Genomic DNA, 14,921 nt, shown 5'->3' with positions numbered 1-14,921 from the left:
CTCACTCCACACTTGGACCCCTCCTCACAGGAGGCCTCTTGCTTGTTTCTCCTTGCAAGGCATGAAGTCGTGGGGAGGGGTTCTCCTGGTCCAGCTCAATTTTTGGCAGGCCCTTTTATTCCAAGCTTTGGGGGTGAGGCTTTCTCAGGGTTCCTGCCCCGCCACCTCCGTGGCAGCCAGACTCTACCTTTTATCTGTGAGGGATCTTTGTGGTGAAGTGTATACAGCTTCTTCCCTAGTCGAACTCTGCTTGTATCAGTGCAGGAACTTGGGCTGAACAGGTTTCTTACCCCTTCCTCTGGGGCAGAATGCTTTTTACTGGGTGCAAGTCTTGTGTGGGGGAGAAATGGAAGGGTGGGGGTTTACTGCCCTTCCCTTAAGGGCAGACAACTTTTGCTTCTACTCACCCTCCCCCACAAAGTAGTTTGCCTTTGCCTGCCTGCAATTAGGGGTGGCGGACAGGGTGGTTTCCTCTCTCCCATCTGCTTCAGGATTTTGCCATGGGTTTCACGATAATGGGCCTGGGAAGTAGGTGGGCTTTCATGTCCCTACCACCAGTGGGGTCTCCCTCGGGTCTCCTGCTTTCTCCAGGGCTCCCAGTGCAGGCCTCTGGAACGAGCTCATGAGTGGATGTGAACTAAAGGAGCATCCAGGGATCCCTGGGGGTTCTGAAGTCAGGCAAGCCTATTCTTGCCCTTTAAGAATGTGTTAAAGTGTATCTATTTTCTTACTACCCACTTTTTTGGCAGAGGCCATCTTTCTCCTGTGCTCTGCCTAACGTGCAGTAGTTCCTGTGTCCCGTTTTTCCTCACAAGGGCTACTCTTTGGAACTCAGTCCATGGTGGGCTGAAGCTGGTGGCTCACTGGCTCATGAGACCTGGTTGCACATCTCTGTGTCAGCAGCGTGACATTGGTAGCTCGAAACTGACAAATCCTTCAAATTAGCACCCTCCCTTTCTCCCACTGAGGACCAATTAAACATACACCAGCTCACCACCTAATTCAGGTTACCTGATTGCCTCATGATGGTAGCTCTCTGGGCTCAAGAAAAGGAACATTTTTGTATAATACATTATCTGACTTTTTCTTATTAGTATAGGAGCAATATTCTCTTGAGTTTTATACATTCTAAGCAGAAGTAGAACTCAGTGTTGTTTTTGTTTTGAGAACTACTGAGGTAGAACAGTTTATTCAAGTTCATTAGCCATTAGAATTCCTTCTTTATGGAAAGGATGTTGAAAGGTGAACCACATATCACAGTCATGGTTTAGAAAAGGAGGGTCTCCAGAGAGATCAGGATGAACCATGAGGGAAAAAGACAAGGAAAACTTATCTTTTGTGAAAGAAATAAAATCCCCAAGGGAGTCTGCCTTCAGTGTATGAGAGGAACTTAACAGGAAAAATCAGAAGCTTGTCAACATATAAAATCATTTGTTATGGAATCCCACAGGGGAACGGTTGACCTCAGCCTGACTGAACCATACTGTGAGTCAATGCCTCGGGTCTACACCACCCCCACCACAGGGCAGCACTGTGCAGCTGGGAAAGAGATGGAAATGCATACGCTGTTGAAACTAATTGCTTTCTCATGATGCCTAGTGGGTCCTTGGTCAGGGTTTTGTAAATGGATGAACTTGGGACATCTGCCATGGAGTTAACATGTCTCCAGGGTGGCAAGAAAAGACTAATGGGAGTGTATTTACAATTTGTACAACTTATTTTATGTACTGGGTCTGACCTGGTCTCCATTCTTTTTTGCCTGATTATAATAAGGCTAATGTTCCATTTTAAGTGCCTGCTTTTTAAGTTTTCTATGACAGATTTTTAAATCCTGGTCTACTATTCTTTCCCATGATACCTCAGCCTACCCAGAGTAGGATCAAGAAATGTATATTTATTTTATCATTATCTTAAGCCAAATATTAGGAATTCGAATGTTGTCAAAGGAATTTGAATATGTTGCCACCTCAAGTTAGAATAACTTTTGTTGTTATTTGTGCCACTGTTTTTCTCCATTAGCAGGAAGCAACAAGCACGAACTATGCCTCTGTACAACTCCTAGGTAGTTTTTCTAGAACTTGTTTCTCAAGTTGACATCGCTCTGTCTTTCCAATTCTAACAGGTATACAATAAAAGGCATCAGGAACCTGATTTTCTATGAACTGCCAACATATCCACACTTTTACAGTGAAATCTGTAATATGCTGAGAGCCACCAACAGAGGAGAAGAGGCCACGTGGACCTGCACTGTTCTCTACTCCAAGTATGATGCCCAGAGGTTAGCTGCTGTGGTTGGTGTGGAGCGGGCAGCACAGATGCTACAGTCCAGGAAGAATGTCCACCTCTTCATTACTGGAGAAAAATGAAATTTTGTTGGACAGGAAGTGGTATTTGGCATGATACATAATGTTTGATTCTATGCCACTTGGACCCAATTCTGATTACTTACAGAAGGATTGATACAAAGAAAGCGCATGAGGCAATGTCAGTATTATCTGACATCTTTCTTTTCAGGTCATGTGTCCCTGAAAAGTTAAATGTAAACCAGATTTTGGTAAATCACGTCTTTCAGAAGTGAAGAGGGGGCTAGAAGGACTCTGAGAAGCTGGTAGAAGAAAACTCCCACTTGTGAATATTTTTGTGAGACATAAATTCTTTCATTACGATTTACCTCTAATTTATTACACTTAGTAAATTCTTCCAGATTTTTCTATTTGTTTGACACTTTCTTAAAGTAAGGAATACACATCATTGCCTGTGAGAACTGTTTTGAGACATTGGAATACTTCTTGCTGCTACATGTCATCTTAATTTTGGATGGCATGGGTTTTGTAAAACTTATTTTCCCCCAGCCAAACTTTTTTGGAACCTTAAATAGTCTACCTTAATTCAGCCTAGAAGAGTACATTGATTCACTGATTTTTTTTATATTCATAATAGTAAATGTTTTAGTTTTGTTCAAATGTATGCTTAAAATCACGTTATTTAAAAAACATATCTGCTCTGTCTCAAGAAGTAATTTTGTTGAAACTCCATGTTAAAATATCCATCTTCAACAGTAGTGTCTTCATAATAACTAGTCATTTTTTGAGTCATAGACAGATGCAAATGAAAAGGAAATTACTTTTAAAAACATTTTTATTTTGAAACATTCTGAAACAGAAAAATTACAAGTGCAGAACCTGAACCATTTGAGAGTAAGTTGCCAACCCAATGGGCCTCTCACCTTTAAATACTTTAGTATATATTTCCTGTAAACAATTAAGGATATTGTTTGTGATTAGGAATGCCCCACCAATAAGGATAATGTGAATATTTCAAAATCCAAAAAAATTCGAAACACATCTGGTCCCCAAGCATTTCAGATAAGAGATATTCAACTCATCCTAGTATGGACTTGTAGTTTCTTCTTTTATTCAATGGGTTACAGTTTGTTACACCATTATTTCTTTAGATGAGTAACTGGTCTCAATATGGCCACTGGGAGCACCTTCAGGTTAGCCCCTGTGTACTTTTGACATGTCCCCCATCTACTTGGGCACTGCTGTATTTTTTGACACTGAGACATTCCAGGTTTCTCTACTCCAGCCCTGCTTGCTTTTAGTAGGAAATTATTTTAAAAGGTTAGATTGGAGTGCTTACTATTGTGGTGCCACTCATCCCAGGCTCAGTGGTCAGAACTTGGGAATTGTGTACATGTGTGCACACACATATGTACACACGTTGTCTAAATTTGCTTCACATTAATATCTAAATTTACTTTCATATCCATATATTGAAAACCATGAATTCACACCAGTACCTCCAATTCTAGTCCAACAACACAGGATTGCTTCTCATTTTCTTTCCATATTGATAACTCCTTTCTCAGACAGTGGCTCCCATTAGCCTCAATGTAATAACCCATGATTGGGTACAAATTTTTTTATCCTTGGGCACGCTTAAAATTACTTATCAAAAAAAAAAAAGTAAAATCACTTTTGAAGTAATATTTCTGCTAAACATTTAGACATTTTTACTTCTTTTTCTTCAGCATGCTAAGTAAAACCATTTATTCCATATTTAGATGGTTTTCTAAATTTCAGAAAATTTAGTTGATAGATTAAAAGCCAACCGAACCCATGCTACATAGAACTTTTTGTATCTATGGGCATGCCCTATGGTTACTGGCATAATTGTGCTGCTGTTTATCATAGATCCTGTATATTAAGAGAATAAGAAATGAGTTTATTTACCTCGTTCAGAAATGTGAGGCGAAGGGACCGTGATTACCTGGATCTTTTTCTTTTTTTTCTTTTTTTCTATTTTTTGAGACGGAGTCTCACTCTGTTGCCCAGGCTGGAGTACAGTGGCATGATCTTGGCTTACTGCAATCTGTGCCTCCCGAGTTCAAGCGATTCTTGTGCCTCCGCCTCCCAAGTAGCTGGGACTACAGGCGCATGCCACCATGCACAGCTAATTTTTTGTATTTTTAGTAGGGATGGGGTTTCGCCATGTTGGCCAGGCTGGTCTCAAACTCTTGACCTCAAGTGATCCGCCCGCCTCAGCCTCCCAAAGTGCTGGGGTTACAGGCCTGAGCCGCCACGCCTGGCCAATTACCTACATCTTTTTCTACTGCCGTATTTTTGCCTGTGAATTGTAGTTCATCTCATGGTTTCCATTATCACTATTCACACAACTCCCAAATCTCTAGCTTCTCTGGCTCTCCACTCACATGTGAGTCTGCATTTCAAATCCAGCCTCAGAAATAACCATTTTATTAAGTACCCCTAGTGATTTTCATGCTGGCGTAGAGCCAAACCCAGCCAACTGCTTCTTGTCTGCAGAGAACACTGAGGATTTCAAGTGTGAACAAAGTAGTGTTGCTTTGTTCCTGGCTCAGCACCTGGAAAGAAGGTAAGCCTCTGCAGTTAGCCCTGGCTCCTTAGTGCATTGCAGAGTGGAGTCTCTGGAATGGTTTTATTAAAAGGATGCCTTAACATCTGGTCTCTGTCAACACACAATAAGGGAGAGGAGAGGCTACTGAAATACGGATGCATGAGCTGGAATTACACACTATCTTGATGTTAACAAGGCTCATTTGCAGCAAGCAAGTGCCTATATAGTGTCTGTGAAATATAGACAAAGGAGTGGTCCCAATCCTGGAAAGAGTGGAATTAAAAGGTATGGAAAAGAACTTACCCAGAAAGTAACACTTTTAAATGTTTTTTCTTTGCCCATAGTTAAAACAACCAGCTTAGCACTTTTCTTTTTGAGAGAGAAAAAGCTTTGAGTCGTGGATGCTTCTCACAGCTGGCTGCACCATGTGCAATGTTCAAAAAACAAGAACAAGCTAATCATAGAGAACCAGCAGCGGCTAAACAGCCCTCTGCTTGCTTCCAAAGGACTTATAATTGAGCGCAGATGGTCCTAGCGGAGATGGGGAATGTGTCCCTGCTGACTCCTCATACCCCAGAGGACCAAAGGGGTCTCATGAAGGCTCTCAGCCCTGATTGTGCCCTCGTGAGGGCGAGGAGCTAGGCTGCTGAAGGAGGAAAGGGAAAGGCAGGTGGGGCCAGACCCTGTTGGCCATCTGACCAGCCTTCCCAAGGCCACGTGAGCAGATTTAGGGTCTCAAGATTACAGAAGGCCTGGGGTAAGGGAACAAGAGTTGGAAGTTCTTTATAGTTGTCTGAAGAGCCTCATTGTCCAACTGCAGGTGCCTGATGTGCCCAAAGCTTCGTGGAAAAGGAATGTCAGTGGAATGCTCAGAAGTGGCTCTTTTCAGGGCATGGCTTCTGAGGAGGGTGGGGCCACCACAGCTAGCCCTCCCTCCGTCTAGCCATCCTCTCCTTCCAGTCCCTTTCCCATCTTTTCTCTCAAAGGAGCATGGTACTGATCTTCATTACCAAATTTCGATTCCACACTTATTTTAAAAAGCTTTTCTGAAAGCCTGGCTACATAGAATTCTAAACAGATTTCAGTCAACTTTTAATTATAGTCAGTGAATGGGGAGTAAATACACAGATAATCCAAAATTGATGTAAGCATTGGAAGGTGAAAGAGGGAACGCTTCTTTCCCTCTGGGCCTGGTCATTTCCTCCCAAGCAAACCCCGCGACGTTCAGCCGTCTTCCTCCTATACCACATGCTCTCACCAGAACTGCAGCAAAACTGCATTTTATGTCCCGTGTCTAAAGCTGAACACATGTTCCTGTCTACTTTTGCTTTTTTTCTGTTTCCCTTCTGTGAGGACCTTCCCCTCCTCAGATGTGGGGAGGAGTTGCCTCCGTTTGCATTACATGTATTTCAGAGTAGGTCCTGGGCTCCCCTTACACCTCTGGTCACGTTGCCATTATTCCTTTGGTAGATAAAGGGGATGAGAAAGAACAGAGCTCCAGGCCTTTTTCAAACAAACTAGTTTTCTCAGTATAGCCCTATGCTCAAAAGGAGTCAGGACAGAGATGTGACTGCCATAAGGAGCTGTTTGCTTTGCACAGAGAAATCTAATCTTTCTCCTGCTGGGCAGCTCAATGCAGATGTCCCCTCACTGCTGGGAGAAACACCTGCCCTTGCTTGTTCTCCTGATGGCCCCTCACAGTCAGATGTGGGATGGCACATTCCTAGGTGCTCCTAGCCGAGCTGTCATGGGCTTCAGTCTTGGGCCTCTGCAGCTGGCTGTGACCAGGTGGAAACTAGCCTTGGCTGACCCAGAGAAGGAAAGGAGGCAGTCTGCCGCTTGGCTGATTTGGGAGTTGTGCTGAATTCCTGCCCATCTGTTCTCCCAGCTGAGCCAAGGCCAAAGCTGTCTACCTTTTGCCAACCTAGGGAATGACACAGAGCACGGAGCGCCATCACTGAGACATCTGCCCCAGTGCCTTGCCACCTTCGTCCTCACTGACCTCTGCAGCCTCTCTCATCTGCCAGTTTGATTCCGCAGGGAGAGGTGGCCCTGGGCTCACAGCTGGTGTTTGTCCACAGATGTTCATGGGTTTGTCTTTGCGTTCTCTCATTTTTTCAAAGCTGGGTGTTGGGACCAACATCATTACTGACATTCTGCGGCTCTAAACAAGTCCTCACGACCACTTCTCAGTTTTCTCATCTTTATAAAGTACGGAGTAACCCCCACTATCCTTATAGAGGGACTATGCAAGAAGGGAAGAGACTGCTATTGTTTGCCCTATATCCACCTACTTCCCTAGTTCCAGAACGCTGGATTTTAATGAGATAACAAAGTACCTAGTAAAAACACTGCATCATTTTCCATCCCCCACCCCTTGCAGTAAGATGTGGCCCATGAGACAGAAGCACTAATTACTGAGCAGGACTTCTAGGGGAGTTCTTTAAAACTCAGAGGAGCACCACTTTTACCTTTTGCTCTTCCCTTTTTCCTGCCTGGAACGCAGAAGTGATGGCTGAAGCTCCTGAGGCTATAAGCTCTGTACGTAGGAGATAGTGGTGAAAAAAGAAGGAGCCTGGTTCTCCAAGGACGTTGTAGAGCTGCCATGCCAGTCCTGCATGGTATTCCTGTGCACTACTCTTAGGTGAACACATAAACGCCTAATTTGTTTAAGCCATTAGGTCAGGCCTCTATTAGCCATTCCTGACTGATACAGAAGACAAAAATAGCACCACAGACTCCTGAACTCCAAAGACACTGCCTATTCTTTCGTCTGTTCTCAGCAAGCACCAACATTGGGACTGTACTTCAGGGTTGATGCTGGCCATTTGGTGGCGTGAGGAGAGGGCACTCAGGAGTCTCTGCTAGCAGTTCTGACGTGTTCATTCCACACTGGATCCATAGAATGAGGGAACACAAGTGTCTTCTCATACGATTTATGGAAACAGTGATCGTTGCAGAAAAATACTTAGCAAGAGAACAGACTTCAACTCTCTGAAGGCTGATGACCACCTGTTTCTCATCTCTTCTAGTGTATGTCAAAGCTAAATTAGGTCTAAATAGGAAATGAGTCAGAATCCCCAATTCTATAGAAACTTCAGGTCTTGTGATCTAATCTGCCACTTCATCCGTGAATTACCTATAGGTCATCCCTGAGAGGTGGCCTCCAGCTTCTGCTTGAATTCCTTCAAGGATGGGGTGCTCACTGTGGCTTTTCTAATCATCTCTGATTGTTAGAGACACTGTGAAACTTGTATCCATCAGTCCTGTTTCTGAAGCTGTACAGTACAAATTTTTTTTTTCCCCCACTTAAGGCTCAACTATTTGAAGTCATCTACCATGTCTCCTATGAAACTTCTCCAGATCATCCTTACTTCCTTAAACCCTTATTTTTTTCCTGAAAAGTTATTCTTTTCATCTTATTTATTAAAAAAGCAACCCATGCCCATTCCGCAAATACAAGTAAAATAGTGAAAAACAAAAATCAAACTACATCTATTTGGTGATCATTACTAGTGTCTTATGTTTCCTCCCAGATTCTTTGCTGCATGAATGATAATAACAAAGTATATATATACACTTTTGCATTAAAAGGTGGTTTTGAAAGTAACAATTTTTGGAGTACTTATTAAGCGCCAGCAACTCTTCCAAGCTCTTTGCATGTATTAAATCAGTTAACCCTCACACCCATTTAAGGTAAGCATCCTTATTTTTCCCATTCTATAGAGAAGGGATCTGACACTTAGAAACACGAAGTAACTTTCTTAGTAGAACCGCCAGCATTTGAACACAGCAAGATCCTGAAAACCTACATTGTTGTTCACTAGATAATTACTTCCCTAAAAACAAAACAAAAGCACTCAATAAATAGTAATTACTACCACCCTTTTTAAAAAATAGTAATTATTACCACCTTTTTTAAGGAAGCAATCTTAATTGAACTTTTTTTTTTTTTTTTGAGACCGAGTCTCGCTCTATCGCCCAGGCTGGTGTGCAGTGGCGCGATCTCGGCTCACTGCAAGCTCCGCCTCCCGGGTTTTACGCCATTCTCCTGCCTCAGCCTCCCGAGTAGCTGGGACTACAGGCGCCCGCCACGACGCCCGGCTAATTTTTGTATTTTTTTAGTAGAGACGGGGTTTCACCGTGTATTGTTGAACTCTTAAAAGGACTAAGGGAAGGCTCATACCTGTAATCCCAACGTGTCTGGAATTGGTAGGTTCTTAGTCTCACTAACTTTAAGAATGAAGCCGCGGACCCTCGCGGTGAGTGTTACAGGTCTTAAAGGCGGCGTCTCCGGGCTGAGTTTATTCCTTCGTTCCGTCTGCTGTTCAGATGCGTTTGGAGTTTCTTTCTTCCGGTGGACTCAAGAGTGAAGCTGGGGACCTTTGCAGTGAGTGTTAGAGCTTATAAACACAGCGTGGACCTGGACAAAAAGGCCCAAAGAACAAACATTTCCACACTGTGAAAGGGAACACAACCAGTTGTCAGTGCTGGCTATGGCAGCCTGCTTTTATTCTCTTATCTGTCCCCACCCACATCCTGCTGATTGGCCCATTTTACAGAGAGCCGATTGGTCTGTTTTATGGAGAGCTGATTGGTCCGTTTTGACAGGGTGCTGATTGGTGCGTTTACAATCCCTGAGCTAGACACAAAAGTTCTGCAAGTCCCCACTAGATAAGCTAGATACAGAGTGCTGATTGGTGTATTCACAATCCCTTAGCTAGACACCAGATTAGCTAGATACAGAGTGCCCATTGGTGCACCCACAAACCCTGAGATAGACACAGGGTGCTGATTGGTGTGTTCACAAACCTTGAGCTAGATACAGAGTGCTGATTGGTGTATTTACAATCCCTTAGCTAGACATAAAGGTTCTCCAAGTCCCCACTAGACTCAGGAGCCCAGCTGGCTTCACCTAGTGGATCCCGCACCACCGGGGCCGCAGGTGGAGTTGCCTGCGGGTCTTGCGCTGTGTGCCCACACTTCTCAACCCTTGGGCAGTCGATGGGACCGGGCGCCGTGGAGCAGGGGGCGGCGCTGGTCTGGTCGGGGAGGCTCGGCGGCGCAGGAGCCCACGGCGGGGGTGGAGGGGCGGGCGGCTCAGGCATGGCGGGCTGCCCTGCGGGGAGGCAGCTGAGGCCCGAGAACTCGGGCGCAGCGCCGGCGGGCCGGCACTGCTGGGGGACCCGGCGCACCCTCCGCAGCTGCTGTCCTGGGTGCTAAGCCCATCACTGCCACTCCGAGTGTGGGGCCTGCCGAGCCCACGCCCACCCGGAACTCGCGCTGGCCCGCAAGCGCGCGCGCAGCCCCGGTTCCCGCCTGCGCTGCTCCCTCCACACCTCCCCGCAAGCTGAGGGAGCCAGCTCCGGCCTCGGCCAGCCCAGAAAGGGGCTTCCACAGGGCAGCGGGCTGAAGGGCCCCTCAACCGCGGCCAGAGTGGGCACCGAGGAGGTGCCCAGAGTGAGCAAGGGCTGCCAGCACGCTGTCACCTCTCACCCAGGACTTTGGAGGCTGAGGTGGGTGGATTCCTTGAGGTCAGGAGTTCGAGACCAGCCTGGCCAACGTGGCAAAACCCCATCTCTACTAAAAATACTGAAATTCGCTGGGCGTGGTGGGGGGTGCCTGAATTCCAGCTTCTCGGTTGGTTGAGACCCAAGAATCTTTTGAACCCAGGAGGCGGAGGTTGCAGTGAGCCAAGAAGACCATGCCACTGCACTCCAGCCTGAGCAACAGGGGGAGACTGTGTCTTAAAAAAAAAAAAGGACTAAGGGAGATGATAATATTTTCTTGGGTAGGATTGTTATAAACATTAATTGAGTTGTTTGTGTGCCATCTTTCTGGATGCCAAGTGACATTCTTTTATTTTTTGAGACAAAGTCTTGCTCTGTCCCCCAGGTTGGAGTGCAGTGGTGCGATCTTGGCTCACTGCAAGCTCCACTTCCCAGGTTCACGCCATTCTTCTGCCTTGGCCTCCTGAGTAGCTGGGACTACAGGCGCCCGCCACCACGCCTGGCTGATTTTTTTTTTTTTTGTATTTTTAGTAGAGACGGGGTTTCACCGTGTTAGCCAGGATGGTCTCAATCTCCTGACCTCGTGATCCTCCCGCCTCGGCCTCTCAAAGTGCTGCGATTACAGGCGTGAGCCACCGCGCCTGGCCGCCACCAAGTGACATTCTGAAGGAGAATTCAAGCAACCTGAAAAGCATAACGTCCCATATGTCAGGATCATTTACGGCATATTTTTCACTCCTTTGCCACCCCGTTTATCCTTGGTCCATTGAGCTTTACCAGAGAGATTAAATTCTTAATGTCAGTCCAAATAAAAATTAATATTTTTTTTTCTTGAAACACGTGCATGCACAGAGAAGCAGCATAAGAATGTGTGAGCACTGAAGCCAAGCTGCCTAGGTTCAAATCTTTGCTTTAATATTTTCTAGCTGTGTAACTTTTGGCAAATGCCTTAAACTCTCTGTACCTCAGTTGCTATCTGTAAAATATGGATGGTCATCACAATACCTGTCTTCAGAGTTATAATAACTAAGTTACTTAATCCATGCAGGGCACTTAGAACAAGACCAGACCTTCTTTTCCACGTTACAAAGCTTAGTAAAATTTTAGAAAATCAACTGTTATTTTGTATTATTCTTACTTATATGCCTCATACTCTTCAAAGGAAAGAAAAGAGATTTTGAGAGAATGGTTCAGAAAAACAGCTGTAGGGATCTTTTTTACTTAGCAAATTCCAACTCTTAGGGGTGAGGAACGCTTATGCGTTAGGAACACCAGGTGGCACTGTAAACAAGTACAGTAAGGAGATCTGCACCTCCCCTCGGGTGCCGGCCTTGGGCTGTGCCGCTTGTGCCTGGCAGCTCTCAGAGCTGGAGAAGACAGAGACCTAGGCCTCTTTTTTTTTTTTTTTTTTTTTTTTTTTAACAACTTCAATACATAGGAAATTAAGAAATTCAAAGAGTTACAAACAACTGTGATAGAATTTGTTTATAAGTTAACACCTTATTAAAATAATTTCATAATCGTGTATTTATTTCAAGAAATAATTTTATGGAGTAGTGAACATTACCTTTTAAGAAATGGAAAATTTCCAATAGGTGCTATGGCATATTTAAACTCACAAATTTCTTAAAAACTAACTTAACAAACCCTAAATTATAATAACTATGAGTAGCTTCATTTGGTTATTCATAACCCAATTCACAACCAGATTTACATATATGAGGCCCAAGCCCAACAGCCCCCTGGTTCCCAATCACCACACTCTGGCTACACCTTTCTGCAGAGAAGAGATTGACCATAATCCCTTTAGAATTGTGGTTTCTTGTCTAACCTTTTTCCAGAGGGGTTAGAGTTTTTCTCAGAGACGGGGAGATTTTCTCTACTGGGTACTTTCCTAACTTCTTTTCCATCCACTGCTCCCAGGCCTGGGTTGTCACTTCCTTCCTTCTTGAGAGTATCCACTCCCGTGCCTAGGCCAGGGTGGATGTCCTCACACTTGCCCTTTGGTCCTCCTCTTGGGAACAGTATTTCCCAAGCCAAAAGACATCAGGAAACCATGGGGAAAGATAGGTGAATTAATATTTATGGAACACCTACTGTGGGCCAGGCACTGTTCTGGGTGCTTTATGTACATCAGTCATCTCACAACAACCCTTAAAAGCCAGCTGATTGCTTATCACCATATAGCAGGGGAAAAACATGCTCAGAGAAATTGGGCAGGTCTCCCAAAGTTAAACAACTGGCTAGTGGCCAATGCCACATGTTTTTTCTGAATCCCCATGTGATTGAATCCATTGGAGACGGAGGTCAGGACCAGCCACTCAGATGGAGATGAGTCTGCAAAGGGATTTGTCCCTTTCCATCTGTGCCCAAGTCTTGTCAGTTTTATCAACCCACTGCCTCAAACATGAGCTCACTCTCTAACTTCCTTCCCACAGTTTTGCTTAGTTCAGACCTTCATTAGTCTTCATGGCATAATCTACAATTTACAAACTGATAAACTAGGCTTTTAATCTCAGCTTTACCTTTTACTGGGAGTAAAAGGTAAGTTACTTACCTTTGCTTACCTCAGTTTCCTTATTTGTAAGGTAGAGATGATTATGTCTTTCTTGAGTGGTATTGTAAGGATGAAATGAAACCACATACGTTAAAAAAGAAAGAGTCTCCTTCTCTCCCTTTTCCTTGGTCTGAGCATTGATTTTTCCATTCTGTGAATATGTACTGAGCACCCACGATGTGCTAGAAATTATTTTAGGCACTTAGGACACAGCAATGAATGAGGCACACATATTTCCTGCACTCATAGAGTTAGAGTGCATGGTGTAGACAGAAAAGAAAGAATTAGAGCCTAGATAAAAGTACAATTTCAGATGGTGCTAAATGTTGGAAGAGAATAAAACAGAGTCAGATAATAGAGATCTTTGACCATCCTGTTTCCTTTGTCCAGAATGCCCAATCACTACTCCTCCCCTGCTGAACTTACTCCTCTCTCAAGGCCCCCTTCAAATGATAATCTCTGTGAAATCATCACAGCTCGCTATGAACTTTAATCGTGCCCTCCTCTAGACTTTCCCACTGGTTGTCTAAATCCACCTGCGAGGCTGAGGACATTCACTCATATCTTACTCATTGTTCCTTCTGTACACCTTTGTCCCACCCTCAAGCAAAGCTCCACGAATATACTGAAGAGGAAAACTGACACTGTAACCCCAAACAACTACCTGATACCTTGGTTTGCGAGTGGCAAATCCGAGAGTGGGGAGAAAGGGGACAGGCATCCTGGTACCTCCAGATGGGGACAAAGGAACAAACTTCTAAACAAAATGAACCATTCCCCTGGGATGTGTGTGTGTTTGTGTGTGCACACACCCATGTGCTCATGACTGTGTGTGGTGTGTGTGCCTGTCTGTCGTAGAGGCAGGGATGAAGACTGATAGGAGGGAAAATCTAAATCTTCTAGCAGGAGGGATACTAGTTCTTTTGTTTGTTTTTTCCTAAAAGGCTTTAGAAGCCTTCCTGCAAAAGGCTGGATTTCTGGGAGCCACTTAAATGAAGGCATTTTGCACATGAAGGACATGCAGAGTCTGAGTATGGTCACCTGCCCCTCACTGCCCGCAGTGAGCTGTCAGCCACCCGCATCACCCCAGCTCCAGCACCACAGCAGTAGATCCATCCTTTTTAATGAGATGCTCAGAGTCTGAGCACTCCTTCTCTCTGGGGTCCTAATCATTTCTCAGAAAGTGGCTGCCCTGCACCCTGGAATACAAGTTTTTGATTTGTTTCCCTTTCCAGCTCCAGCCACAGGGTGAGGAGGTGTCGACAGGAGGCGAATGGCTGTGGAACACCTGTCACAGAGTTCTTCCCATCCCCTGTGGGTGGGCAGGGAGATATCCCGGTTTTGTTCTATCTGTTATGAAACCTGCGGAGAAAGCTAAATCTGGCTGCACTGACTTAACTCCCGGGTCGAAAAAAGCTGCTTGAGAGTCTTGGGCACGGAAAGGAATCCAAGCCAGCAGCCATCATCTGTAGAGCTGCGTTTGTTCCCCACAGGAACCTGAACTCAGAGGAAATGCCAGCTGAGTTCTTCTTGCCCCATCTGTGACAGAATTCCAGCTGTTCCACGATAGCAATCTGGCTTGGAGAGTGTAGTGGCTTCCCTACACTCCATCAAAACAAAGCAGGGTGACTTGTGAAGATACTAATTTTGGCTCCATTTTTATTGCTGTAAATGTTTCTGCAAATTGCCACCAAAAAGTTAACCAGGTCTTGTGTTCCTTGCCTTGGGGAGCTTTGGGAGAGAGGTGAACAGCATTTTCCAGGCCAAGAGAACTTTGTTGGCCTGTCATGTAAGTAGAGGACATTGAAGCTAGGGTGGAGGAGGGGGAGACAGAAGCAGCCAAAGGAAAAGAGTTTTGACGGTTCTCCTAGAACAGGAGGAAAGGGTATTGCAAAGACCTTCCTGTCCAAGCATGGTACGAAAGCCATGACATTGCTCCCTTTAAGCACTCATAGAAGTTTGGAAAATAAACAAGT

The 14,921-nt window shown here is 44.8% G+C and overlaps 1 protein-coding gene across 1 annotated transcript in view; it reads left to right on the top strand.

Moving 5' to 3' along the window:
• UTP25 (UTP25 small subunit processor component) overlaps positions 1-8,302 on the top strand; it is a 29,444-nt gene extending 21,142 nt beyond the window's left edge. Inside the window, exon 12 of the mRNA XM_003273015.3 lies at positions 2,123-8,302. Coding sequence (XP_003273063.1) covers positions 2,123-2,366 — 244 coding nt within the window. The 3' untranslated portion in view covers positions 2,367-8,302. The remainder of the gene's footprint in view (positions 1-2,122) is intronic.
• Positions 8,303-14,921: the final 6,619 nt, after the last annotated feature.

Source organism: Nomascus leucogenys, chromosome 5 (genome assembly GCF_006542625.1).
Source record: "Nomascus leucogenys isolate Asia chromosome 5, Asia_NLE_v1, whole genome shotgun sequence".
In the NCBI taxonomy this organism is placed as follows: Eukaryota; Metazoa; Chordata; class Mammalia; order Primates; family Hylobatidae; genus Nomascus; species Nomascus leucogenys.
The sequence above is the reverse complement of the archived record's forward strand: the minus strand, read 5'-3'. Positions and strand labels throughout refer to the sequence as shown.